The sequence below is a fragment of the Saccopteryx leptura genome, chromosome 4 (genome assembly GCF_036850995.1).
Source record: "Saccopteryx leptura isolate mSacLep1 chromosome 4, mSacLep1_pri_phased_curated, whole genome shotgun sequence".
NCBI lineage: Eukaryota > Metazoa > Chordata > Mammalia > Chiroptera > Emballonuridae > Saccopteryx > Saccopteryx leptura.
Window position 1 is genome coordinate 110,136,788 of NC_089506.1, and position 27,221 is coordinate 110,164,008.

Genomic DNA, 27,221 nt, shown 5'->3' on the forward strand with positions numbered 1-27,221 from the left:
GGCCGGTTGGCTCAGTGGTAGAGCATCGGCCTGGTGTGCAGAAGTCCCGGGTTCGATTCCCGGCCAGGGCACACAGGAGAAGCGCCCATCTGCTTCTCCACCCCTCCCCCTCTCCTTCCTCTCTCTCTTCCCCTCCCGCAGCGAGGCTCCAGTGGAGCAAAGATGGCCCGGGCGCTGGGGATGGCTCCTTGGCCTCTGCCCCAGGTGCTAGAGTGGCTCTGGTTGCGGCAGAGCGATGCCCCGGAGGGGCAGAGCATCACCCCCTGGTGGGCAGAGCGTTGCCCCCTGGTGGGCGTGCCGGGTGGATCCCGGTCGGGCGCATGCGGGAGTCTGTCTGACTGTCTATCCCCGTTTCCAGCTTCAGAAAAATACAAAAAAAAAAAAAAGAACACAGCAAAGGGAGGGGCCCCTGACCAGCAGGGGAGGAGAAAGAGATGGTAGTGGTGAATAAGAAACAGGTTTTTGCGAAGGGAGGGGAGGCGGCTCTCAGAGGGAAGAGAGACCTGTGCACAAAAGAGGTCCGCAGAGGGACCAGAGAAAAGTTCCGAGAGAGGGAGAAAGAGAGAGAAAGAGAGAGAGACGCCCCCGGGGGTCAGGCAGGAGGGAAAGAGAGTTGGGAGTCCATGGAGAAGGAAAGATTAGGAGTGGAGGTTTTAGGTGAGGTTTCTCTGGCCAGAAAAAGGCCTGTGCGGTGGAACAGGCGGCACAGAGATTAAGGACAGGTGCGCGAATAATTAGAAGCCATGAATGTAAGAGATCTCCAATCAGTTCCCAGTTGTTGTTTTTTTTGGCGATAGTTAAATTGGTGAGGGTGTTAACACCGAAAGTCCCTTCAGGAGGCTAATTCAGTGGGTTCTGTGGCCTGGCCACAGCAGAGAAGAAGAACAGTTTCTTCTTCCTTAGGGAGGGAGATTCCTGTGCCCCAACAGCTGCCCTCAGTTCTCGGAGTGGTCAGACCTGAGCATTAGCATCCTAAAAACTCAAGGTCCGGCCACGGACAAAAAAGATAAAGTGGAAATGCTCCGGACGTCTCCAAAGCAAATGTACTCGGTCGGACGGAAAAAACTTCCCTGACATAGCTACGGTTTCGGACAGGGAGTCTCGGAGGAAAGAACTGAGAGGAAGGCTGGAGGCAGGGGACTTACTTCACCGTGTGCCGAAGTGGGTGGAAGGTCGGAGATCCTGGTTCTTTCTCCTGGTTCTTTCTCAGAGGGGAGGGGAAAGGAGTGGTCCTTGCGGACTTCTAACTCCTCCCGGGTTTCGGCACAAAAATGTAAGGTATTTTTCCCCTCCGAGAAGGAAGGAAGAGAGCCAGAGCCGCAAAGTGTGAAATAGCAAACGGCTTTATTGAGTACAGAGCACACATCCCGCCCGGCAAGGTTCCCTGGCCCCGAGGAAAAAGAAAGATGGAGGTCAGGGAAGTTGCAAACCGACCTTACAGTATGTTGTTTTTCTTTAAGCAAAATATATGTTGTATAAATATTGTATGCATCCATGAACTAGTCATTAAAAATTGTTTGTAGTTGAAAACAAAACAAAAGCAAAAAGACTATTCCAGCCATAGAGAATAGCAAGGATGAAGGGCTTTACGTGGGAAAAGCTCGCTGTCTTTCAGGGTATGAACAAAGCCATGATGGCTGAAGCATAGTCACTAGGGCTAGGTAGAGGAAGATGAGGTCAGAGGGGCTAGAACATGCAGGGTAGCTGAAGATGGGAAAATATCAGGGCCAAGATATTGCTGAAGAAGTGGTGGAGTGAATGAGGATAATGGATTTACTTAAGTTCTCCAGAGAAAACAGAATCAATAGGATATCTATAAAAAAATTTTATTATGAAGAATTGGCTTACATGATTTGGAGGCTCAAGAGTCCCATAATCTCCCACCTGTAAAATGGAAGCCTAGGAGAGACAATGATGTAATTGAGTCCAAAAGGCTGAAGTCTTAAGACCTCAGGGAGCACAAGGGCAAGAGATGAAATGAGATGCCCTAATTCAAACAATAAGGCTAGAAAAGAAGAGAGGGTTAATTCCTTAGACTTCCTTTGTTGTTGTTGCCCTATTGTAGTTGGAAGGTGAGGCAGCTTTGCCTGTGTCCGTGTTCCTATTTCTCAGTAACTCCAAAACTTTAGAGCTGGAAGAGACTCAGCAAATGATCTGATCCAGTCATCCATTTTGCAATTTTAAGTAGTAGGAGGTTCAATGTGGTGCTGGTGATTGTAATGTATGAAACCAACACAGTGGAGGAAAAACAACTCTATGTGCATTCTCTGGGGAGTTGGATGGTAGGACAGGAATACACTTTTTAAAATGTTGTGGACAAAAACGGGGTCACATATTAAATCTGATAAGCTCAGGGAAGGCCTGCATGGCAAGCCTTATAAACTCAGAGACCAAAAGTAACCACATAGAATGGTCTAAAACGAAAACTTCCTAACTAAAAGCGAGTCATGGTGGGTGGTCCTGTCCTAGGCCAGTATCTTCCTAGACAAAGGTCAGCCTTTGCCCTGACTGAGCCTGCCCATTGTCTTCTACATCTATGATAACAGACCTTTGGAATGTTACACTAACACTTTTTTCATTCAGACCCCTCAAGGCACAATCTCCTGCCAGACCACAGGACCGTCATTCTTACCCTGTTCTCCTGCATACCATCTCTGTTTGTTGTTAAGTGTTGATTGTTAATTATCCTGAACCCATCAATGTGAAAGAAGTACACATCTATCCATTTTACTATTTATCCAGTCTCAGAGATTTCCCCTGCTTTGCTTTCTCCCATTTCTCTAATCTACCTCCCATGGATTTTGTGTAACCTCTCCTTAATGCCTCCTTCTTTGACTGTAATCCTAAAATAGGGTGCAAAACTGCCATTCTCTGGAGCATTTTCCATTCCATTTAGATTTTGCTTCCTGACAGTTGTTGTCAGTTTGGCTCAAGTAAACTCATAAAAATTCTCTATAGGTTTGGACGTTTCTTATGTCAATGATGTTTTATACAATTTAAATTTTTTAAAAATCTTGTTAACATACAAGCAACTGGGACATTTTGAAAACGAACTATATGTACAGATCTTTCCTATAATGTAGGAAAGTGAAATGTCAGAAGCCCACCAAATTTAATAAACTTAAAGTGCTACAAGAGAAGGTACTTCGCAGCTCTGTTCACTGAAACAGGTAATACATCTTAGTTTATATTCTCCACTTTACAAGTGGCAGTGAATGTCTGTTTGATTGGAGGACACAGAAATATGGACAGTTTTGTAGCAGAAAAAATGTAAAAAATAAGTGATGAGCCCTTGGCCAAGGTTTTTGTTTTGGATGACCTTAAATCTACTTTAACTTTTCTTTTATAAAAGGAAAAAACAGGATTCATATTTGGAAGAAAAAGTTTAAGTACCAGAATGCTATTACTTGAGGGTGGGGGTGGGGTGGGTATTAAATAACTTTTTGGGGGCTTATTTCTCCATCTTAAAATCACACCCATAACATTGCCATCACCAATAATTGCATCACTTCTGAACTCTTAACTTTAAGTCCCCTGTTGTCTGAGCACATCCTTTAATCTTCAGACCATTTACTCCATTTACTGTGACCATCTATCTGATTAAACATTATTTCTTGGGGTGTATCTGTGAGGGTGTTTCCAGATAAGATTAGCAATTGAATTGGTGAACTCAGTAAATTGTCCTCCCCAATGTGGGTGGACACTGTCCAATTAGTTGAGGGCCTAAATGCATAATAAAGGCTATGTCCACACTATCTGGTCCTTGTGGTTTCTTTGGGATTCCATAACAACGCCAAATCCATTTTCCAGGTCTTGACTTCCTGTGTTATAGCCCAAACACTACCGTTGTTGGGAAATCCATAAGGAAAACAGACCTTTATAAACATAGCCTCTCCCTTGCTTTTGGTTGAAAACCAGAAATTCATTACAGTAGGATGTTGACTGAATGAGCTGGTTTTTCCTTCAGGGAGTGTCTAAGTGCCCTAGGTCCACGAGCTGCATCAATAGGAAAAAAATATAGCATTTGAATCTCTGTGAAGCAGCACCAGTGACACAGGTAGGGCTCCACATTTCAGAGTTAAGGCTGTCTCCAGAACCCCTCCTCTAGATTACATTCTCAGTGTCACTCAAAAGAAGCCAACAGAGGCTGAAGTCCAAAGGGCTAGGGAAACATAGCTCTTACATGCATCACACAAGTTATATGACTGACACTTGAGACACCTCACCTCCCTGAGTCTTCATTTCCTCACAAATACAATGAGCAAAAATTAATTAGATCAGTGTTTCCAGAAGTGAGTTCCCTGAAACAGTGCCAGTGCATATAGTAGGTAAAGCCCAGGGATGCTGCTCATATCCTACGATGCACAGGACAGTTGTACGACTTTGGACAACTTGCTTCAGTCTCAGGTTCCAATTTTCTCAGTTTTGGACTGGCCGTAACAGCACTATACCCATCATACAGGGATGCTGTAAGGGTTAAGAAAGGTAATATGTGTGAAATTTGTAGGTAAGTATCTGATACTTAGGAAGCCCTCAATTAAATGTTAATCATAATTACTTAAGGATTTTGTTGTTTTGACTTTGTAATTTCTTCAAGGTGCCGTGGTTGTTTTAGGTGTAAGATTTTCCCACAAGAAGGCAGGGTGACACAGCCTTGTTTCAAATGTTTTCAAATCTATACAGCTCACAAAAATTAGGGGGTAGTTCAAAATGAATATGAAGCGATAAAATATCCTTAATTTTTGTGAGCAGTGTATTTAACTTACAGGTGTAGCACAGATGGTGGCCAGTTGGTAAAAGCTCTGCTCCACTGAGTGGGGTGGGGGACGCAGTTTTTTAAGCCCTGGGCAATTGCTTAAGTCAAACTCTTCATCTAGGACAAACAAGCAGGTGAGCAGGCAAGCAGGGGGTAGGCAGGAAGGGTATGTGCCTGTTCTGTGCTGTTTCTCCTTGATAATATCTGGTGACTCAGTTCCTTTGTTCTTAGTAAAACCTCAGCTGCAGTTTTATTACTCTCTCTTCCATAGCTTGCGGCCAGGATCCGTGACCAAGGTGCCAGGAAATATGGAGGGAGAAGGGCCATGTCCAGCATCAACTGTGTGTGGCCAAAGTTGGTAATTTGTGTCTCTTTACCCCTAAGAAGCTTGAAAGGGAGATTCCCATTTACTGAGGCTGATTTGAATGTGGAGTTTGGATAAGGGATCTAAATGACAGGGAGTCAGAGGAGGTTCTTAGAGAGTGCATGCTGTGCTTTCTGAGAGTGTTCAAGAAGAGGCCAAACCACGGGCAGTCAAGCTGGTCCCTACCGCCCACTAGTGGGCCATCCAGCTTTCATGGTGGGCAGTGGCGGAGCAACCAAAGTATAAATAAAAAGATAGATTTAACTATATAGTAAGTTGTTTTATAAAGATTTATTCTGCTAAACAGCGAAAATCTGACATAAAGTACTTGGTAAGTAATTATTATTATTATATGCTTTAACTTGCTGTAACTCTGCTTTATAAATTTTATAAAGTTACTTCCCTACTTTATAAATTACCGTTACTGTGGAACCAGTGGGCGGTTAGAAAATTTTACTAGTAACAGAGATACAAAAGTGGGCGGTAGGTATGAAAAGGTTGACTACCCCTGGGCCAAACCCTCAAATCAGGACCCTGCAGCAGCAGAGGTTGGACTGTCTGCAAATACAGGTCCTGCCCTGCCTCTGGATCTGCATGGTGGAGTGCATTCCAGAAGCAGGGACGCACATTACGCTTCTCTTTGTCCACTTCAACTTGGGGTTTGGACCACCTACATTCTACTTTTGAGAAAGTAAGAAGGTATTCTGTAGCTGGCGGCTCCTATCTTGGGGTGATGAGCCGTTTGCGCACTCTGCTCTGCGAAGCTGTCTTCACCCCTGAAGGGCACACAGTGTCGACATGATTGGCCATCGTCGTGTGTTCCCCATGTGGTCAGCACTGCTCTACGTCCTTCACACTTACAATTCATTGAACCTTTACAACAACCTCTTGTGGTTATTACTATGCCCACTTTACAGATGAGAAACCAAGGCACATGAGTTAAATAACTTGCGCGAGGTCACATAACTAGTAAATATAAGAGCCAGTTTTGAAATCCAGTGGTCTAGATCCAGAGACTCTCAACCTTTGTACTACCCAGTCCTCCTCCGACTCCCACTGCAGGTCTATGATCACAGCTTCGGAAGCTCCCACGAACATCGTAAAGACACTATAGACTCGCCAGGAAACCACTCGTGGTACTTTGAATGACTGGAAAAAAGGAAAAAAAACAACTCAACCTTAAAAAAAAAAAAAAAGTGGCAGTCTGACCAGGCGGTGGCACAGTGGATAGAGCGTCGGACTGGGATGCGGAGGACCCAGGGTCAGGATCCCGAGGTCGCCAGCTTGAGCGCAGTCTCATCTTGGACATAAGGTCGCTGGCTCGAGCAAAGGGTTACTCGGTCTGCTGTAGCCCCATGGTCAAGGCACATATGAGAAAGCAATCAATGAACAACTAAGGTGTTGCAACAAAAAACTGATGATTGATGCTTCTCATTTCTCTTTGTTCCTGTCTGTCTGTCCCTAACTATCCCTCTCTCTGACTCTCTCTGTCTCTGTAAAAAAAAGGTTAAAAAAATGTGACATGCTGCATGCTGTCTTTATGGAAAAAGAACATGTTAAAATTACTATTTGTTCAATCACCTTTCTAAAGTGTGATTTTCTAGATAATGATAATGATAGAAATTGATGAACTGCTTCTCTTTCTGTGAAAAGCAATGCTGCCACCTGCTGTAGAGATGGATTTTTTCTTATTTTCTCTTTCCTAAACAACATTAACAGTCATAGAAATAAAGGAGAGAGGGGATGTTCATCTCACCCAGTCTCCTCCCCGTGTGCTGACTCAGTGCCCAGTTGCGATCACGACCAAAGGCATACTTCTGTTTACTGCGTTCCTTCACCTCCCATTAGAGGAGTACACTCTGAGTCTTTCTCAATCACAGCATTGATGCCCACACAACAGACCATTCACTTTTCTCAATGCCATTGCTACACTGCAGTTCTGGGATCCATTAGCTCTCACCTGGACCAGGAACTGATCACCCAGATGCCATTGGTTCCTCTAAACACTCCCTTTCCTTGAGTGATCGCTTTCAAAAGTACTGTACAACAGAGCTCAGTACACACCTTCATACAATATCCAGAGGGTTCCTGCACACACAGAATAAAATCCAGACTCTTTCCATAGCCTCGGCAGCCTCGTGCAATTCCGCTCCTGCCTGCTCCCTGCTCTCTCCCTGAGTGTATCTAGCCACAATCTCCCTTCTATTTTCTGAACATTTGCACCTTGGGTCTTTTGTATGTGTTATTCTTTCTGCCAAAGGATGCTCTGGCCCTAAAGCTTTGCATGTCTGTCTACTCTTTGTTGTATAAGGGTCGGCATCACCGTCACTTCCCCAGAGGCCTTTGGCCATTCACTTTAAAATGTAAAAACCTCAGCCTCTACCACACAATAGATATGTAATAAATAGTCATTTCACTCTTGTTATCAGACAGCATAGGCTCTGGTGCCATTGACAAAGAAAAGCCACCAATATAAAGAGCTATTATTTAAGTCCCCACCTGCCCCCAACTCTGAGACTGATATAGGACCGGGAGAACATATTAATCTGTTAGCATGGGTTCATGTATCTGGCAAGACCGAGGGAATAGTCATAAACGGGTGAATCTGGCTTGTGTTATGTGGTGCCAAGTTCCTTAGGACAAGAGTCTTGGCCAGTAGAGCCCTAGAGACCTTGTTAAAGGAACTGGGCTCAAACAAAGGAGGGCTGGAGTCGTCTAGAGTACCCGCCCACATGTACCCTACAGCAGCACACACCTGGGAGCCTCACTGCCACCACCAACCCAAGTTCATAAAAACAAACTCCTCCAAGTTATCTCAGCTTTCTCCTCTCAGGCTAAAAGCCATACAAATATGGCTCTACATAAATGACAAATCGCCTTTCTGCTGTATTCATCAGAGCAGTCCTCACACATTTATAAGGTATCTGATAAAAAATAACACTTGAATGGCATTTCACAGGTTGTAAACATTTTTGCATACCTGGTCTCAATGATAACTTGCCACAACCCTTATAGGTGCAATTGGCTAATGGGTCACAGATCTAGCAAGCACTAAAACCCAAATCATATCTGGAAAATGTCAGTGTATGTGCATGCATGCATGAGTGTGTGTGCGTGCATGCGTGTATGTGTGTGTGTGTGATATCTTGGCCCAACTTTCTTCTTCTGCTTTATATGCTCCACAGCAGGGAACTAGAGGACTAGAGGAGGGGACTGCAGGTGCGCTGAACCAGGACAGCCCATTTGGATGAGTTAGGTAGAGTCAAGTCGTTAGCAGAGACATCCAGGATCAACCCTGCCCCAACTGTTTGGCCGTGTGGGCACTAAAGAAGAAACACCATGTCACATAGTCATAAATGTCAGGATGAGGAGAAGAAGGGTTAATAAAGGAAGTAAACCTAATTGGAATCAAGTTTGGTCAGAAAAGGGCAACAAATTCTGCACATGTGTGAGCTTGTGTTCATGATATACATGGAGTGTTTCCCTGGATACATGTTGGGGAAGCTTCTCCAGGATCTTGGGATGACTCCGCAAGAAAAGGAGAGCACCGGGCAGTGTTTGTGGTGCCTGCCTGACCCACTCCTTGCCCAGTGGTGTGAGGAAGAGCTACTAACTCTAGTATTTTTATAGAGTCATGCTTCAGAACCCAAGAGAGATCGAGAAGCTGGAATCAGAAGCCAATTCTTTTTTTTTTTTTTTTTAAGATTTTATTTATTCATTTTAGAGAGGAGAGAGAGAGAGAAAGTGAGAGAGAAAAAGGGAGAGGAGCAGGAAGCATCAACTCCCATATGTGCCTTCACCAGGTAAGCCCAGGGTTTCAAACCGGCGATCTCAGTGATCTAGGTCGAGGCTTTATCCACTGCGCCACCATAGGTCTGGCAGAAGCCAATTCTGATTGTTGCAGAAACTGTCAATGTTCAAGGCTACAAACTCCTCTAAAGCAGGCACTAGATCTGATCCACACCTATGCCCAAAGCCAGGTGCAAGACAGATGTTCAGTGCTTGATTTTTAAATTGACTTCAACTCAGGAGTCACCACAGAGTTGCTGGGTGTTCATTGGTTACTCAAGAAGCAGACTAGGAAGGCAGGCACAGAGACCTGAAAATCAAGCTCAGTCTTTCTGAACCAGGACAGCTCCATGCAGAGCCACACACCATTAGCATCCTGAGTTGACCATGGCACCAACACCAGCTCCCTGGGTATAATGACTGGCCAACAGGTGGCATGTGCCCTGGAAAGCTGGCCAGGGTGTAATCAAAATGTCACATTAGCTCCTAGGCCACAATAAATAGCTATAACACAGGACTGGTGTCCACCCAGCTTTCTACAAAGTTCAGTTTCACACACACACACACACACACGCGCACACACACAATTACACAGAATATACTTATATTTAAAACTTACTTTCTGTTTATATGATATTCAAACTTAACTGGGGGAAGGTCTATTTTTTATTTGCCAAATCTGGCAACTTTAATAGATCTGTGTCACTACCCATGCCAATGGTCTCATCCAAAGTTGGGGCCCAATCCAGGCTCTGACAATGAGAGAGACTGGTTGGGAAGTGACTCTCAAGTAAGCCAATAGCAATTTACATGTCCCCTGAGAGTGAAAGTCACAGGCTATCTGTTTCTATGGGTATTAGCATCAGAAAAGAAGAACTGTTCTAAGTTACATCTCTATGGAGCTTTACATATAGTACTTTTACTTCTCATCATCACAACACTGCAAGGTGGGTGTTAAAAACCGACTCAGAGAAGCTAACGGCCTTGTACAATGTCACATGTCTTGAAAGTGCCTAAGTCTTCAACCCTGGCTGGGGAGCTCAGTTGGTTAGTGTGTCATCCCCATATGCTAAGATTTCGGGTTCAATTCTGGGTCAGGACACATAAGGAATAACCAATGAGAGCATGAATGGGTAGAACAATGCATCGAGATTTCCCTTGCTCTCTCTCCCTTTCTCTCTAAAATGAATAAATTTTAAAAACTTTTAAAAGAAAATAAGGTGTCTGAGCCTTCCAATGTGGGTGTCCTGACTGTGGATTCTCTGTTTTCCATTCTTCTCACATACCCATGAGCCAAAACAGTCAGCTCACATTCCAAAGACAAGTGATCTGATAGAAAGAAAATCCTTCGAAAGGCTGGTATTTTTCTGACAGAAGACTCATAGGGTCAGGTGATTCCGATGTGTGAATTAAATCAGGGCTGAATCAAAAAGTATAGAGAAGTAATGATTTGGAAAGGAAAAGAGGATGGACAAAGTAAGGCAGAGTAGTTTTAAAATCGGGTGGTAAACACCGATTTTATATACAAAGTACTGGACAGGATACTAAGCACTTTTAATAATTTACATCATTTAATCTGCACAATAGCCCTCTGAGATATATTATCACCATTTTACAAATAAGGAACCTTAATGTCAAGAAACTGGAAAATCTACCACAAATCACAGAATTAAAAGTAAAAGGATCCAAATATTTTTCCAACTCTAAACCCTGGGTCATTATAATTCTCTGTATCTCAAGAGAAAGTGTGGAGGAGGGACTTGGGGCTGCAGAGAGGGAAACCTATGGGAAGGGCAAGAGGACTTCTTCAGGGGTGCCCGACTGGGGAAAGAGTGGGATTATGGGAAACCTATGGGAAGGGCAAGAGGACTTCTTCAGGGGTGCCCGACTGGGGAAAGAGTGGGATTATGGGAAACCTATGGGAAGGGCAAGAGGACTTCTTCAGGGGTGCCCGACTGGGGAAAGAGTGGGATTATGGGAAACCTATGGGAAGGGCAAGAGGACTTCTTCAGGGGTGCCCGACTGGGGAAAGAGTGGGATTATGGGAAACCTATGGGAAGGGCAAGAGGACTTCTTCAGGGGTGCCCGATTGGAGAAAGAGTGGGATTATGGGAAACCTATGGGAAGGGCAAGAGGACTTCTTCAGGGGTGCCCGATTGGGGAAAGAGTGGGATTATGGGAAACCTATGGGAAGGGCAAGAGGATTTCTTCAGGGGTGCCCGACTGGGGAAAGAGTGGGATTATGGAAAACCTATGGGAAGGGCAAGAGGACTTCTTCAGGGGTTCCTGATTGGGGAAAGAGTGGGATTATGGGAAACATATGGGAAGGGCAAGAGGACTTCTTCAGGGGTGCCCGATTGGGGAAAGAGTGGGATTATTTAGGAGACTGTAGTGGTCTGATCCAACAGGGAACAAACAGACTTAGGTGAAGATTTCAGACTTAATTTTAAATGCTGTAGAGAACTTTCAGAAGGTTTAAGCCCTGGAGATATAAGATCTACTTTATATCCTCTATGAAGACTACTCTGTGTGGGGGGAATAGATTGTAGAGGGACAAGCATGGAAACAGGAATTGGCTAGGAAGCCATTAATTAGGTTGAACCATGTGAAATTGCCCTTTTGTAGCCCAAGATAATAAAATAGCAGCAATTCCATGTGGTTCGATGTAATAGAAGTCCAGGAGGAAGACGGTGGTTTAGACTGTTGCAATAGCAGTGGTAGCGGTAAGTTCTCCACCAAAATGTTTGGAAGTAGAGCTGACATAGTTCATTGATGGGTCTGGAGTCTGAGGGAAAATGGAAAACAAGAATGATACCTAGGTGTTTGGCTTATGTGGAAAAATGCAGTACAGCTATAGCTGTTGAGCAGGCTGTTTGGTTACATCACTCTGGAGCTGAGAAAAAGGTCAGGGCTGAAGTTATAAATGTGGAAGTCATTTAAAACTATTTCACTGGGAGAAAATAAGTCTGAAAATAAAGAAAGAAAAAAAATACTTTTTTCAAAAATGTCGCTGTGAAAAAGAACGTAAGTGGGAATGGAGATGAATGTGAAGTCAAATAATTTCTTTTACTTCTGCTATGCATTTATTTTTTAATATAAAGGATACTAGATAGCCTGATCAGGCGGTGGCACAGTGGATAGAGAGATAGACTGGGAGCAGAGGACCCAGGTTCGAAACCCCGAGGTTGCCGGCTTGAGCGCAGGTCCATCTGGTTTGATCACAGCTCACCAACTTGAACCCAAGGTCACTGGCTTGAGCAAGGGGTCACTCGCTCTGCTGTAGCCCCCCATATGAGAAAACATATGGGCACATATGAGAAAACAATCAATGAACAACTAAGGTGCTGCAATAAAGAATTGATGCTTCTCATCTCTCTCTTTCTGTCTGTTTGTCCCTATCTGTCTCTCTGTCTCTGTCACAGAAAAAAAAGCATGCTGGATAATACTGTATAACTTAAAGACAGTAGAATGGCTTTTGCCATCTATGTGACAAGCTTTTCCTCCACTTGCTCATCCATCCGACAGCAGGCATCAGGACCTCTTGCATTAGTCAGGGATGGCTATGTGATGCTGCTGTAACAAGCACAACAAAATGACAGTAATTTAATAAAATAAAGGTTTACCTTTAATCATGCAAGATCCAATTCAGGCACCTCACTTCTGAGTGGTTCTCTTTTAATTACTTAGGAATCTGGGCTTTTCCCATTACATGGCCCTACTGTCCCATTGTCCTTAACTTTCAGACAAGCAGAGAAAAATGAGAGTGGAAGGTCAGTCAGGATGCTTTAAGACCAGACTGGAAGTCATATGCATCGTTTCCACTTGTATTTCGTCCACCACCCTTGGGCCACATTGGTTCACCCAGATGCTAGGGAACTAAGACCTGTGGTTTAACTGTGTGCCCAAGAAGGGGAGCCAGATATTGATAAACGTGCTGCAAACTGTTAACACACACTTCTTGTTTTTCTTACAGGTCCATTGTTAATGGAAGCAGTGTCCAATACCTTGATGTAATAAAGTTCATCCACCAGCTACTGTTAAGCCATTTTCTATTGACTATTGATTGAGAAGCTGTCCCCTGGAGCCTTCCACCTTCGGTGGCAAGGCAATGTGCTCGTGTTTGACTCTTGTAACAAACTGAGCCCAGGAGGGAGAGCTCAGATCTGGCTGAGTCTATAGTCAAGCCCTTACCCAACAGCATCCTTTAATGTCTGGCAACAGTGCTTACTAAATAAATAACCTATTGAATGGCTTTTTAAATTTATTCTTACTGTTAAAATTTGTTTAAAGTGAATGGGACTGAGGATGAGAACAATGTGATGAGAGTCGAGAGGAAGCAGAAGGGGATCCTTCCCAAATGAGCAATTAATTAGAAGCTTCTCTAGCTCTGCCTGGGGCAGCAGCAGGAGAGCTCTGTAGGAGGGAAGCTGGTTTGCAGGCTTGTGTCTCTGGAAGCCAGCACTGGTGAGCTAATGCAGCCAGGTAACTTCCTCATCTTGCTGCATTGTAGGCAGGTCAAGAAGGAGATTAGAACTTCTGTCTCAGTCACCAGGTCTCTGCTGATTTAACATGAGCCAGATATCACACACAGGAAGCCTCACAGTCATGAGTCTTCTGAGGTTATCTCCAAAGGTGGATGAGGTAGAGAATTGCATTACCTTATTTGTAAGCATCTTTTGAAACATGTTTTTTAAAAAAAGTAATCATTTAAGGACTCTGTCTTTACATAAATAATTCCCCAACTGGCTTGAAAAGAAGAATCACACCAGAATGTCTTTGGAATGCTTCATCCCCCTCACTCCCTATATTCTTCCCCCGGTACAGCTCCCTACCTGCAGCTGAGAGTTATGACTATAAAGAAATTGTTACTGGAATTGTTCCCAAGTGAACCGTGCAGAAAATTAATTACTGCTGCAACTGGATGCCTCACTGTGGGTGACACTCTGATGGGAAAGACCAAGTTTTCATCTTCTTTATGGAAGAGTTGCACAGAAAAAAACACGTAAGGAGTAAATCCCATTAAAGAGCAACATATGTCACAACTGATTACTTCCCTACAAAAGTGCTGCATGTGGGCTGGAACCACTTCTCCATTCTAGTAGGCACCTTGCTGGGAAGGAGCCTCTCCTATCACCGTGGGGAGGAAGTATGTCTCAGCCCAATCTGTGGAGTGTTTATTTAAATTGCTTCATTCTTGCTCAAAATGACAAAATCAAAAGCACTGTTTCCTGAGAGCTTCTGTGCACTCTTCCTCAGCATCAAAGATTTGCCACACACACCCTCAGTGGTGCTTTGCAAACACAGCACCTGAACAGGAAGACTGTAAAGCAATGCTAAGCCACAGCGACTTCCTCAAATCAATGCAAGGCATTGTGAGATAGTGCTCAGCCCAATGCCACTAACTTAGGTCAGAGCGGCACTTACAGGTTGAAGTTGATTTTGCTCATATTGTCTCAAAATGATACCACAGAAGAAGCAGGGAGTAGGAATATGGGCTTTGGAGGCAGGCCGACTCAACTGCCAACCCCATTCTACCGTGCACTACTCCTGGGAACAGAGGTGTGTTAGTTCTCTTTTTGAAGCTTCAGTTTCCTTACCTGTAAAATGGAGATACTGGCATGCACCTCATATAGCTATGATAAGGAATATCAATATACCACTCTGACCCTTGATTCCTAACATGGAATATAAGCTATGGTAAGAATAATTTTGCCTGACCAGGCAGTGGCGCAGTAGATAGCGCGTTGGACTGGGATGCGGAGGACCCAGGTTCAAGATCTTGAGGTCGCCAGCTTGAGCGTGGGATCATCTGGTTTGAGCAAAGCTCACCAGCTTGAGCCCAAAGTCCCTGGCTCGAGCAAGAGGTCACTCGGTCTGCTGTAGCCCCACGGTCAAGGCACATATGAGAAATCAATCAATGAGAAACTAAGGAGCCACAACGAAGAATTGATGTTTCTCATCTCTCCGTTCCTGTCTGTCTGTCCCTCTCTGTCCCTCTCTCTGACTCTCTCTGTCTCTGCCACACAAAAAAAAGAATAATTACAAAAAAAATTTATTTTATTTATCTTATCTTATGTGACAATATTTCTATTTAAAAGAGACATGGCTTAAATAATAAATGGGAGCACAGACCTAGCAGAGGCATCAGGACGGGAAAACAAGTGACAAGATGAGAAAACACCAGATAGTAGACACTCATTTCGTTCATGTATGCAATGTTACTTAACTGAAAACATACACACACACACACACACACACACACACACACACCTCTCACGTACATGGGACTGGATAGGGCAGGGGTCCCCAAACTTTTTACACAGGGGGCCAGTTCACTGTCCCTCAGACCGTTGGAGGGCCGGACTATAAAGAAAACTATGAACAAATCCCTATGCACATTGCACATATCTTATTTTAAAGTAAAAAAACAAAATAGGAACAAATACAATATTTAAAATAAAGAACAAGTAAATTTAAATCAACAAACTGACCAGTATTTCAATGGGAACTATGCTCCTCTCACTGACCACCAATGAAAGAGGTGCCCCTTCTGCAAGAGCGGCGGGGGCCGGATAAATGGCCTCAGGGGGTTGCATGCGGCCCGCGGGCCGTAGTTTGGGGACCCCTGGGATAGGGGATTGTCTGTACCACTTTATCATATTGTTATTAAGAATATTTTCCTACATCTTATTTCAGTCTTCAAATATCTTATGTCCAATTTTATATCTACTAGACTAGACAATATCCTAAAGGGCAGGAATAAGGTTTCACTCGCCCATGCATCCCTTGACTTAGTTTGTTGAACAGAGATGACATAAATAGCTGATTTGAGCCATCTGAAAGAGCGCCACCTAGAGGCAACTGCTTCAAATGGCACCTCCACAGGCAGGTAAGCAACACAAACTCATCTTGAAATAGATGTAACAGCAGAAGTAATGTGTACTTTCTACACAAACCCTGGAATAAGTAAAGTCTACTGGTGCAACACAACATGGCTTTTAAGCAAAAAATAAAGGCATTTTTGGTTGCATTTTTGTTCAGTGGAAGCACCATTCTGTTTCACAAAATTTACAGGAAGAGGAACTAAGAGATTCAATTCATTAGTTACAATTCATAAAAAAAATAAGCTCTAACATTACTTAAGTACAACTATTAAAATACAATGTAAGTGCCTGACCTGTGGTGGTGCAGTGGATAAAGCGTTGACCTGGAACGCTGAGGTCACCGGTTTGAAACCCTGGGCTTGCCTGGTCAAGGCACATATGGGAGTTGATGCTTCCTGCTCCTCCCTCCTTTCTCTCTCTCTCTCTCTCTCTCCCTCTCTCCCTCTCTCTCACTACTCTTTACATTGAATAAATAGATAAAACCTCTAAAAAAAAAAGGAATACAACATAAGTATAAAGAATTCTTAAAATAAACAGTAGCAGCAAAAACAATGAACATTTGTAAACAAAACCACCAGTAACAGACAACCCTTCGCTTAATGACAAAGAATCTGCATTCTTTTAAAATTTATTAAATAAATAAAATTTATTAAATATGTAATAAAAAGAATATTGACGAATTTAAAAAAATATGTAATACTTGATATCTAAAACAATGTTATCAATAATAGATACAAATTGGTGCTATCATAAGGTGTGTTGAACAGTCTTTTTCACAGTACTGAGGGCATCATGTCGCTGCAGAGGGTCAACTTTCCAAAAGCCTTCTCCGAGCTGTGATCCTTGCACAGCGGGGACACTCAGAGGACCGGAAACACTGCTTGTGAAAGCAAGCTCTGCACCCTGCAAGCAAGGAGGACACCATCAGCAAATGGGCTATCTTGCTTTCTCACACACGTACAGACATTCATCCCCATCCTGAGGAGAGAGGGGGCCTGAGTCCAGAAACCAGAGTCTTCCCAAAGGAAATCATGCATGTTGAAACTCAGAGGGATTATAAAGTCTTTAAAAGGTTGTGAACATGAGTACCCATGAGAAGAGTACCTTCCAAATCTGCCCAAGGGACATCCCGCCAGCTGCTGAGAGTATGGGTAGCCAATGGCTCTGGAGGTAGAGCCCCTTCTCTGGAAATGGCCCTAATTGGAGAGAGCTGCCTAGCTCAAGGTCATGTCTCCTTGTTAGCACCAGCTTTGTGTCAGGTGACTGACTGGTCAGTGTGGGGTTTAAGCACTTGGCTGGCCCCTGGTCCTCAATGTGAGGCAAGGCTGAAGGCCATTCCCACTTCAGAGCTCCCTGTGAGATGTGCTGAGCCTCACTGTGGCCATGCCAGTTTCACTTCCCCCTCTGTCTGATCCGCTGTCTTCACACCCCTGTGGGTGCTGAGCCCACGAGTATGCCTAAGTGAACTTCCTGCATACAAATCCCTTCCTCAGCATTGCGCCTGCTGGGAACCCACTCTGTAACACTGCAAAATGAGTTGGGGAGACAACACTTGCGTGGTCTAAGAGGAGGGCCTGCTTATATCAAGGGCGAAGGCAGATTTCATTACCAGATCTCTCCTGTGAAACAGCTGAGATAACACAGGATTTCTGGGGCACTAACACAGTACAGACAGAGTACCTGCAAATCTTTTCTGTAAACAGCTAGATAGTAAATGTCTTAAGCCCTGTGGGCCATATGGGCTCCATAACAACTACTCAGCTCTGTCACTGTAGCACGAAACAAGCCAGAGGTAACACTTCAGCATTGGGCATGACCATGATCCAATTACAAAAGGGATGGTGTAGCTTGCCCTGATGTAGAAGAATCAGAGCACAGGCCCTGGCCGGTTGGCTCAGTGGTAGAGCGTCGGCCTGGCGTGCGGAAGTCCCGGGTTCGATTCCCGGCCAGGGCACACAGGAGAGGCGCCCGTCTGCTTCTCCACCCCTCCCCCTCTCCTTCCTCTCTGTCTCTCTCTTCCTCTCCCGCAGCTGAGGCTCCATTGGAGCAAAGATGGCCCGGGCGCTGGGGATGGCTCCTTGGCCTCTGCCCCAGGCGCTGGAGTGGCTCTGGTCACAACAGAGCGACGCCCCGGAGGGGCAAAGCATAGCCCCCTGGTGGGCAGAGCAACGCCCCTGGTGGGCGTGCCGGGTGGATCCCAGTGGGGCGCATGCGAGAGTCTGACTGTCTCTCCCCATTTCCAGCTTCGGAAGGATACAAAAAAAAGAAAAAAAAGAAAGAATCAGAGCACAGGCAAAACAGCATCTACTTCCTCTCTCCAAACCCTGTACCAGGAGACATTACTCCTTACCCCTGCCATACCCAAATATTCCTTCCTGTGCACCCAAGCTTTATTAGCTCCAAGTCAACCTATAAATACAACACCAGCATCATTATAATTTAAAGAAATGTTATTTAGTTATTATTGAGCTTAAGTTTATTTTGTGCTTGTTATTAAACTTGTTTACTTTGCACCTAGTTAATAAATTATTAAGTTACATGTTATTAACTTATTAAGATACCTGAACATCTTCTACATGTTGCAGTCTGAAACGGGAAGATGACTGCTGGGCTCTGGCAAAATTCACAGATGAAGCCCTTCCCTTGACACAGCTGTGAGAGGAGTCAGAGTTAGAATCTGCGCTGCTGACGTCTCTTTCGACGGAGAACCTGAGCTGCCCCCTTACAAGACTTTATAAGCATCCACTTTTAAATGTGTACAATTCCAACCTCTGAAAGGAACATGATGTCATTCATATTCTGCTGCAATGAATGGATCAGAATAAATGTGCACTCATTTTGCATAAAGAAATCCCATAGCAAGTTGGATGAAGGCACCAGAGTAAGATCGTGATGTTAAACAGGGATTCTTAAACGACTGAATTTTGTCTCTGATAGTTGTACTACACGATTCTTCAGCCCTGACAAAGAGCTCCTGTTCTAGTGGATCCTGAGTTGACGCTGCTGTGTGTGGCACATCAGGGCAGATGGGAGTCGAGGTGGGCTCCAAGCAGGGCTGGGCACTCGGACTCGGGAGTCCCTTGGCCCAGGCTTGCATCCCAGCCTTGCTCTTGACTAGCTTGGCCTGTTACTTAACAGCTGTGAACCTTACTCTTCTCATTTGGAAATAGTACTGCCAGCTCTTCCACCAGGGTTTGTAAAGGTTAAATGATGTAAAGTACAGAACACCCAGCACAGGCCCTGACGCATAGGAAGGGACAGCTCAGGGGCACACATGTCCCCTGTGAACCTTACCTCACAGCTGGCCACATGGGCAAGGGAAGCTTTCAGAATGTCCTTGAGCAAGGGCACCAGCAGCCCCTTTTTGACCTTGACCAAGTCCTCCAGGGAGAAGAGGTAGAGCTCATCCGTCAGGTGTCTGGGCTGCTGCTCGAATTCCTTTAATGTCCTGCCAGGGAGGAAACACAGAGGATTCAAGAACCCACCCACGGAGGCCGGGGGCGGAGGCAATGGGGGAGCAGGCATTGTTTTCTCCTGGCACTCACACATTTTAACTCAATTTTTTAAAAAAATAGACCCAAGAACAAGTTGATCTTACTCATCACTTTACATTTTGCAAGTTCATTTGGAAGCCAAGAAGTTAAAAATTTGTAAATGCTGATTTTAAAAAACTGAACCAGCAGAGACATGTGTCTCTTGCAGCTGGCCCCTGCACACACTGAGCAAAAGAAAACTGAATGTTACTTCAAGTCTTAAACATGTGTCCTTGGATAAAACTCACTGCCTTACTAATTCCAGCTCAATTTCCAGTCTTCCACTGACAGTGGCCCCAGCCGGCAGAACAGCAACTTGCTCATGAGCAGGCCTGTAACTCCCAAATCCTCAAGTTCAGGACTGAGCTCTAGACTCAGGGACCCGACTGTGCACTGGTCACAGGCACCTGGATGTCCCAAAGGCATTCAAAACTGAAGTGTGACCTTCCCCAACCCTCCTGCTCTCCTCCTGGGTTCTCTAAATCAGGGAGCAGCATCGCCACACACTTCAATATTTAATACTTAAATATTTTATTTTATTTTTATTTTTAATATTTAAAATCTATTCAGTTAAAAAATCTATCAGTAATATGGAAATACTTAAATTATCACCATCTCATAGCCTAGAGTATTATACAGCCAATAAAAGTTTGACAAACTTCTCTATCAGGGGCTTTTAAAAAGCCATTGGCACACTGCGTTCCCAAGCCAGCCACTGCCTACACAGGGCCTGACATTCTAGTGACACCAAACCATATTCACTTCTCCATCAGCCTGGGTGCACGCTCACACTGCTTCCCCTTCCAGCTAAGGCTCTTTGTCTGGAACCCCTGCCTGCTCCCTTCCCTGCCCTACCCCATGTGAAATAATCGCTCTCCTGCACCCTCAGGGCTCTGTACACAAGTATCTAACGCACAGACCAGCAAGAGCTGTTGTGCAGATTTTCTCCCTGGACTGTAAGTACTGTTGAGTTTCATCTGAAACACAGAATGCATATTCAATAGATTGTTGTAGACAGTAAGAATTGTGGATATTGTTACAGGTTACAGACTAAAATGCTGAGAGTCTGAGGAGTAATTAACCTGTCACACCAATGGGATAAGGTAGAGCTCAAGGCCAAATGACTACAAAAGACATGCTCCTCTCCAAGAAATTTAATTCAAAAGTAACATATCATCAATGTGTAAAGATTAGAAGCTAAAAGAAGCTTTAGAACAAAATCTTTAAACCTATGATCCTATTACAACAAATAATCTTAACTCCTTGAGTAAACTCCTTTTTTCCATTTAAAAATCTTTATCTCTGCCAAAACATTCATGCCTATACCTTTATTACCATGACTTCCGGAAACTCCACTTCTAGAAGTTTACCCTAAGGGCACACCTATGGATGTGGGCAGAGATTAAACTAAAACTTAAGTTTAAATAAAATTTATTTTAATTTTTTTTTAAATGAGAGGCAGGAGGCAGCGACAAGATTCCAGTATGTATGTGCCCCCACGGGGATCCACCCAGCAAGCCTTCTCAGGGGGATGCTCTGCCCATCTGGGGCCGCTGTTCCACTGCTTGGCAATGAGCTATTTTAGAGCCTGAAGTGAGGCCACAGAGCCATCTTTAGCACTTGAGGCCAACTTGTTCAAACCAAGCCATGGCTGTGGGAGGAAAAGAGAGAGAGTGGGGGGGGGGGAGGGGAGGGGGTGGTGGTGAAGCAGATGGGTGCTTTTCTTGTGTGCCCTGACCAGAATCAAAGCCAGTCTTTCCACACACCAGGCCAACACTCTACTGCTGAATCAACCGGCCAGGGCTTTTATTTTTCAATTACAGTTGACATTCAATATTATATTTGTTTTACGTGTATAGCATAGTGGCTTATCCCTCTGATAAGTTTAGTTTTATTTTCTTTTTTTAGATTGCACATATAAGTAAAATCATATGGTCTTTGTTTTTCTCTAATTGACTTATTTCACAATATGAAGGTTACTCTAAAACTTAAAAATAAAACTTCCATATGATCCAGCAATCCTACTTCTGGGTATTTGTCTGAAGAAATCCAAACCACTAATTTGAAAAGAGATATGTATCCCTATGTTTACTGCAGCACTATTTAAAATAGACAAACTATGAAAGCAACTCAAGTGCCCATTAAGAGACAACTGGATAAAGAAGATATGATATATATGGCAATGGAATGTTACTCGGCCATGAAAATGAATGAACTCTTACCATTTGCAGAAGCATGGATGGACCCAGAGGGTATTATGTTAACTTGTTTTTTAAATAACAAAAGTTATTATAACGTCTTACAAGTTATCTATAAAGTCTTAAAATCAATTTTAATACTTAAATATTTTTATTTTTATTTTTAATATTTAAAATCTATTCAGTTAAAAATATATCAGTAATACAGAGATACTTAAATTATCACCACCTCATAGCCTAGAGCAGGCATCCCCAAACTATGCCCCGCGGACTGCATGTGGCCCCCTGAGGCCATTTATCTGGCCCCCGCCACACTTCTGGAAGGGGCACCTCTTTCATTGGTGGTCAGTGAGAGGAGCACTCTATGTGGCGGCCCTCCAATGGTCTAAGGGACAGTGAACTGGCCCCCTGTGTAAAAAGTTTGGGGACCCCTGACCTAGAGTATTATACAGCCAATAAAAGTTTGACAAACTTCTCTATCAGCGGCTTTTAAAAAGCCATTGGTACATCCATGTTCACAGAAACACCATTCACAATAACTGATGGTGAAAGTAATCCAAGATGGATGAATGAACAAAACAAAATGTGGTATATACAGACATTAAACCTTAAAAAGAAAGCCCATTCTCTCATATGCCACAACTTGGACAAAGCATGACCATGTTATGCTAAGTGAAATAAGACAGTTACAAAATACAGTATGATTTCACTTATATGAGGTACTCAGAGTAGTCAAATTCCTAGATACATACAGTAGAACGGTATCGCCAGGGGCTGAGGGGAAGGAGTGTAACAGACAGAGTTTGGGTTTCACAAGATGAAAAGAGTTCTGGAGATGGATGGTGGTGATGGTTGTACACCAATGTTACTGTACTTAACCACACTGAACTACATACCCAAAATTATAAGATGGTACCTTTTGTTATGTTTATTCCACAATTTAAAAATAATAAAAAGGCCACTGGCTTGAGTTGTTTCATCCTTGTACTGGCCTATTCTTCTAAACAAAGTAGATTTATTACTAGGGAGCTAGAAGGCTTAATAACTTTAAAGAGAAGGTTTGCATTCTCAAAGAGAGATACAAGGTCATTATAGTCAGTCTCCTGTATCTGCACATTGGGTTTATCATTCAAGGATTCAACCAAGCAGAGAACAAAAATATTCAGAAAGAAAAAATAACAGCCTGACCAGGCGGTGGCGCAGTGTAGAGAGCATTAGTCTGGGATGCGGAAGGACTCAGGTTCAAGACCCTGAGGTCGCCAGCTTGAGCGCTGGCTCATCTGGTTTGAGCAAAGCTCACCAGCTTGGACCCAAGGTCGCTGACTCGAGCAAGGGGTTACTCGGTCTGCTGAAAGCCGGTGGTCAAGGGACATATGAGAAAGCAGTCAATGAACAACTAAGGTGTTGCAACAAAAAACTTATGATTGATGTTTCTCATTTCTCTCCGTTCCTGTCTGTCTGTCCCTATCTATCCTTCTCTCTTACTCTCTCTCTGTCTCTGTAAAAAAAAACAACAAAAAACACACACATAAAGAAAAAATAACAGAAAGTTTTAAAAAGCAAAGCTTTAACTTGCCATGTGCCAACCACTATGCTGATTCCATGGGAAGGATGAGTAGGCACACCTGCTGTAGCCTATATACAAATATGATATATATATATATAAATATATATATATATATATTATGTGCAAATACTGTGCCATTTTATAGAAGGGATTTGAACACTTTGGGATCCACAGGGGGACCTGGAACCAATCTGCAGGTACCTAGGGAGGACTGAATATTGGAGGAGCCGGACCAGAAGGCACACAGAAGATTAGCAAGTGTGTGGAGGTGATCAGTCCTCCCAATTCATATGCCCAGACTGTCTGTCCCAGCCAACAGTAGTACCTTTCAGCAAATCTGCAAGTCTTCAACAGCTTCTTGATATGAAACAGCTGCTCCTGGATTTCCTAATGTCAGAAACAATCATAACGTAATAAATGACACTGGAAGTGTAGATGTCAGATTTAAATGTTATTTCTAACTTGAAATGCTACAACTCTATAAAACAAGCCTTTGAAGTAAAGTCTATACAGCAGGTGTTCATGCTTGAGTCCAGAGATTCACAGAGGGTCCAAGATGGACCCAGGTTTTGTGGACCTTGAAATTTACACAAGATTGTAGGCTTTAAGAAAAATACACAACTATGTATAAAAGAAGAAGATCCTGCCATTTACAACAACATGGATGGTCCTGAAGGACACTGAGTGAAACAAGCCAGACTTACAAAAAAACTGCATGGTCTCACTTGTATGTGGAATCTAATAATGTCAAGTACATAGAAGCAAGAGAGTTAAACGATGGTTCCTAGGGGCGAGGAGGTGGAGGAAATGGGGAGATGTCGGTCAAAGGGCATCTAGTTGCAGTTGTGTAGAATGAATAAGTCTAGAGATGTAACCAGAGCGTGAGGACTATAGTTCACAATACTGTATGGAATACTGGAAATTTGATTTCAGGTGCTCTCACCTCACACACACAAATACATAAAGGTAGCTATGTGAGGAGACAGATATATTAATTGACTAGCCATTATTTCACTGCGTATCAAGTCATGCTGTACACTCAAACATATACAATTTTTATTTTTAAGAATAATAAATAAAATGTAAAAGCTATGTGTAATTTGCAAAACTATGCATAAATATGAAATTTGACATGGTGCCTTTGCAAGAGCTAGTGCAAGCAGAAGCCGAGGCATAAAGTTAATCCACCGGAGGGTAGGTAGTGAACCCGCCCCTCAGGGGGTCTGTCCCTGATGGGTGTGATGTGTGTGTATGCGGCAGCGGGACCCTTTCAGCCGCTGGCCTTGGTTCCCCAAGGAGGCAGCTGCTCACCCGCACTCTGTCCAGCTCCTTGGCCTTCGCATAAAGGTTGGGGCTGACGTTCAGCAAATTGAAAACGGGCTGGTGCCATATCCTCTCCAGCAGGCGTTTGGAGAAATTGCTGACGTGGTACTTCCTGAAGTCCCACGTGGTCAGAATCCGCGCGGGGATGCAGGACTGCGCGTAGGAGTGGCAGCAGTCGCAGAAATACTTGCCCAGGTACTCACAGTAGCGGAGCCGCTTCACAAACTCTGCGGAGCACACAAGCTAGGAGTCAGCCCTAGCGGGAGGACGCTGAAAACCTGCCCTGGGTAGCCTCCCCTCCAACTGCACGTGGTCAAGGCTCAGAGCGCTGTTTAGGTGCTGGGAAAGCCATCCTCAGCCTCATGGCAGCTGGGGAAGCTGTGGCAGGGACTGGAGGCCTTCAGTCGTAGCTATTCATCAGCCCTGTTTTTGTGGAGTAGATGTTGGGAAAATAGAACCTTCCCAAAGTATTGCTGGGTTTGTAAGATGGGCAGTGTGAACTAGGAGTAGCCAAACGAGTGTGAGATTTAGGGTCTGGACATCTGGTGGGACTGAGAGTCCAGACTTGTCTCTGGACTTGTCTCTGGCAGGAAGGCTAAGGAAGGGCAGGTCAGAATCCCTTCCAGAGGTCCTGAGGCCACAGAAAGCAACTCACACTGGATTACAGGGTATCACACATATGAGAAGCACTTTTGTAAATTATAAAGCATAGCATTATATATATACAGTTAGAAAGTAGTATCCAAAAGAATTCCTAGATAAATAAGTGGGAAAAAAATATAAAATGTGCCCTGGCCGGTTGGTTAAGAGCATCTTCCCCAAACAATGTTGCGGATTTGATCCCCGGTCAGGACACACAGGAAGCAACCAGTGAATGCACGACCCAGTGGAACAACAAATAAATGCTTCCTTTCCTGCTTCCCTCTCTCCCCCTTCCTCTCTTGTCTCTCTAAAGAGCAATCAATAAATAAAACCTTGGCCAGACAGCTCTGTTGGTTGGAGTGTCATCCCAGAGCAGAGATTGCCAGTTTGATTCCTTGGTCAGGGCACATACAGGAGCAGATTGATGTTCCTGTCTCTCTCTCTTCCTGCTTCCTCTATCTCAAAAAATAAAAATAATAATAATAAAAAAATATATATATATATAGTATATATATATACATATGTGTGTGTATCTCAATAGATAAAGATATATATATGTGTGTGTATAGATATAGATACACAATATACAACAGATGAGAACAGACCATACAAGGAATGAATAAACGCAACATAACAAGTAAAGATGTGAAAAGCACTCCATCTCAGGCACAATCAACAACACGCATATTAAAAGAATGAAAAACTTGGTTTTGCCTCAGACTGTCACAAATTTAGAAATCCAGAGCTGGTGAGGTGTACAGGGGCGGGCACTCACAGCGCTGACAGGAGAGCCAGGAATTTCACAGAAAAAATCCAGAATCAGTTACCTGGTTAATAAAGCCACTAGAGCCTGTGCACTGCCTACCTCTGGGCTTGTTTTCTCCTCCCCTTCTTATCTCTAGTGACACGGCATTTCTCTGCAATAGCCTCAGGCCCTTTGCCCATAGTTACTCCCCCCCACCCCCACCCCAACCCCACCCTCCACACTCCTCTGGGGATAATCATTTTTTTTACAAAACTTCTCACTGAACCTCACCTCACCTCACCAAGCCCAGATTAATTTTTCTTGCTGTAAATCCCAGAGCATACTTGACTTTCTCTTTCATTGCATGCATTGTTCTTGTTATTTACTTTGCTGATGACTATGTCTTCCCGTAAGCAGGCCCCAGAAGGAAAAAACCACTATTGTATCAAGAGGGCAGGTATAGCCTGACCTGTGGTGGCGCAGTGGGATAAAGCATCGACCTGGAACACTGAGGTCGCCGGTTCGAAACCTTGGGCTTGCCTGGTCAAGGCACATATGGGAGTTGATGCTTCCTGCTCCTCCCTCTTCTCTCTCTCTCTGTCTCTCTCTCTCACTCCTCTCTCTCTAAAAAATCAATAAATAAAATATTTAAAAAAAAAAAAAAAAAAAGAGGGCAGGTATACATCTCCATATTTGAATAAATGTAGGGAAGTTTAAAAAGTTGGCAGATTCATAGTCATTCACTCATAGTCTGACTTGTGCATTCAAAATGTACTGAGGCACCAGAATATAGTGGTTAACCAAATAGGCATGGTCCCTGTTAGACTGAGAAGATAAGTTATTTAAATAAAATTAGTTACGTGATGAATGGCAGGCATTATCATTCAACATGGTAAAAGGAAGCCCATATAAATTTCTGCTATTTTTATTTCTTGAGGTAGAGGTCCTCAAAGTCTTTCTTTCCAAGACTGCCTATCAAAGGTCAAGAAGACCCTTTCCTGAAAAAATCTCTTCACAGTTGTCCTTGGGTAAGACCTATGGACACCCTCACAGCAGAACAAGTGACTTCCTGTCTCAGGTGGGCAACTTGCATTTCTGACTAGGAGAAGCCTAGTTTTCTGGGCTTTAGTTGGCCCAGGAATGGTCCCCTCAGGCCCCTTCCCCAAGCCCTCTCAGAGAGGTTTGGCTAGCTCCTTGGTAAGGTATTCAATCATCCAACAAATTTATCTTTTGAGGACCAATGGTATGCCAGGCACCCTTGTAGAAGCAGAGGTTAAAGCAATGAAGAAAACAGACAACACACCTGGCCTCATGGAACTTAGAAATCTAGTGAGGGAGAAAGACAACAATAAGAAAAATCAGTAAAATCTAAAAGAGTATTTTAGGAAGATAAGTGCTAGAATAAAAAAATAAGAAGGAA

General features: G+C 43.8%; 1 protein-coding gene across 1 annotated transcript in view; it reads right to left on the reverse strand.

Moving 5' to 3' along the window:
• Nucleotides 1–16,480: 16,480 nt before the first annotated feature.
• Nucleotides 16,481–27,221, reverse strand: part of RUBCNL (rubicon like autophagy enhancer) — a 36,031-nt gene continuing 25,290 nt past the window's right edge. The window contains exons 12-16 of the mRNA XM_066383734.1: nt 24,403–24,641; nt 23,417–23,478; nt 19,088–19,241; nt 18,355–18,445; nt 16,481–16,696 (exon numbers count right to left, since the gene is read on the reverse strand). Coding sequence (XP_066239831.1) covers nt 16,602–16,696; nt 18,355–18,445; nt 19,088–19,241; nt 23,417–23,478; nt 24,403–24,641 — 641 coding nt within the window. The 3' untranslated portion in view covers nt 16,481–16,601. The remainder of the gene's footprint in view (nt 16,697–18,354; nt 18,446–19,087; nt 19,242–23,416; nt 23,479–24,402; nt 24,642–27,221) is intronic.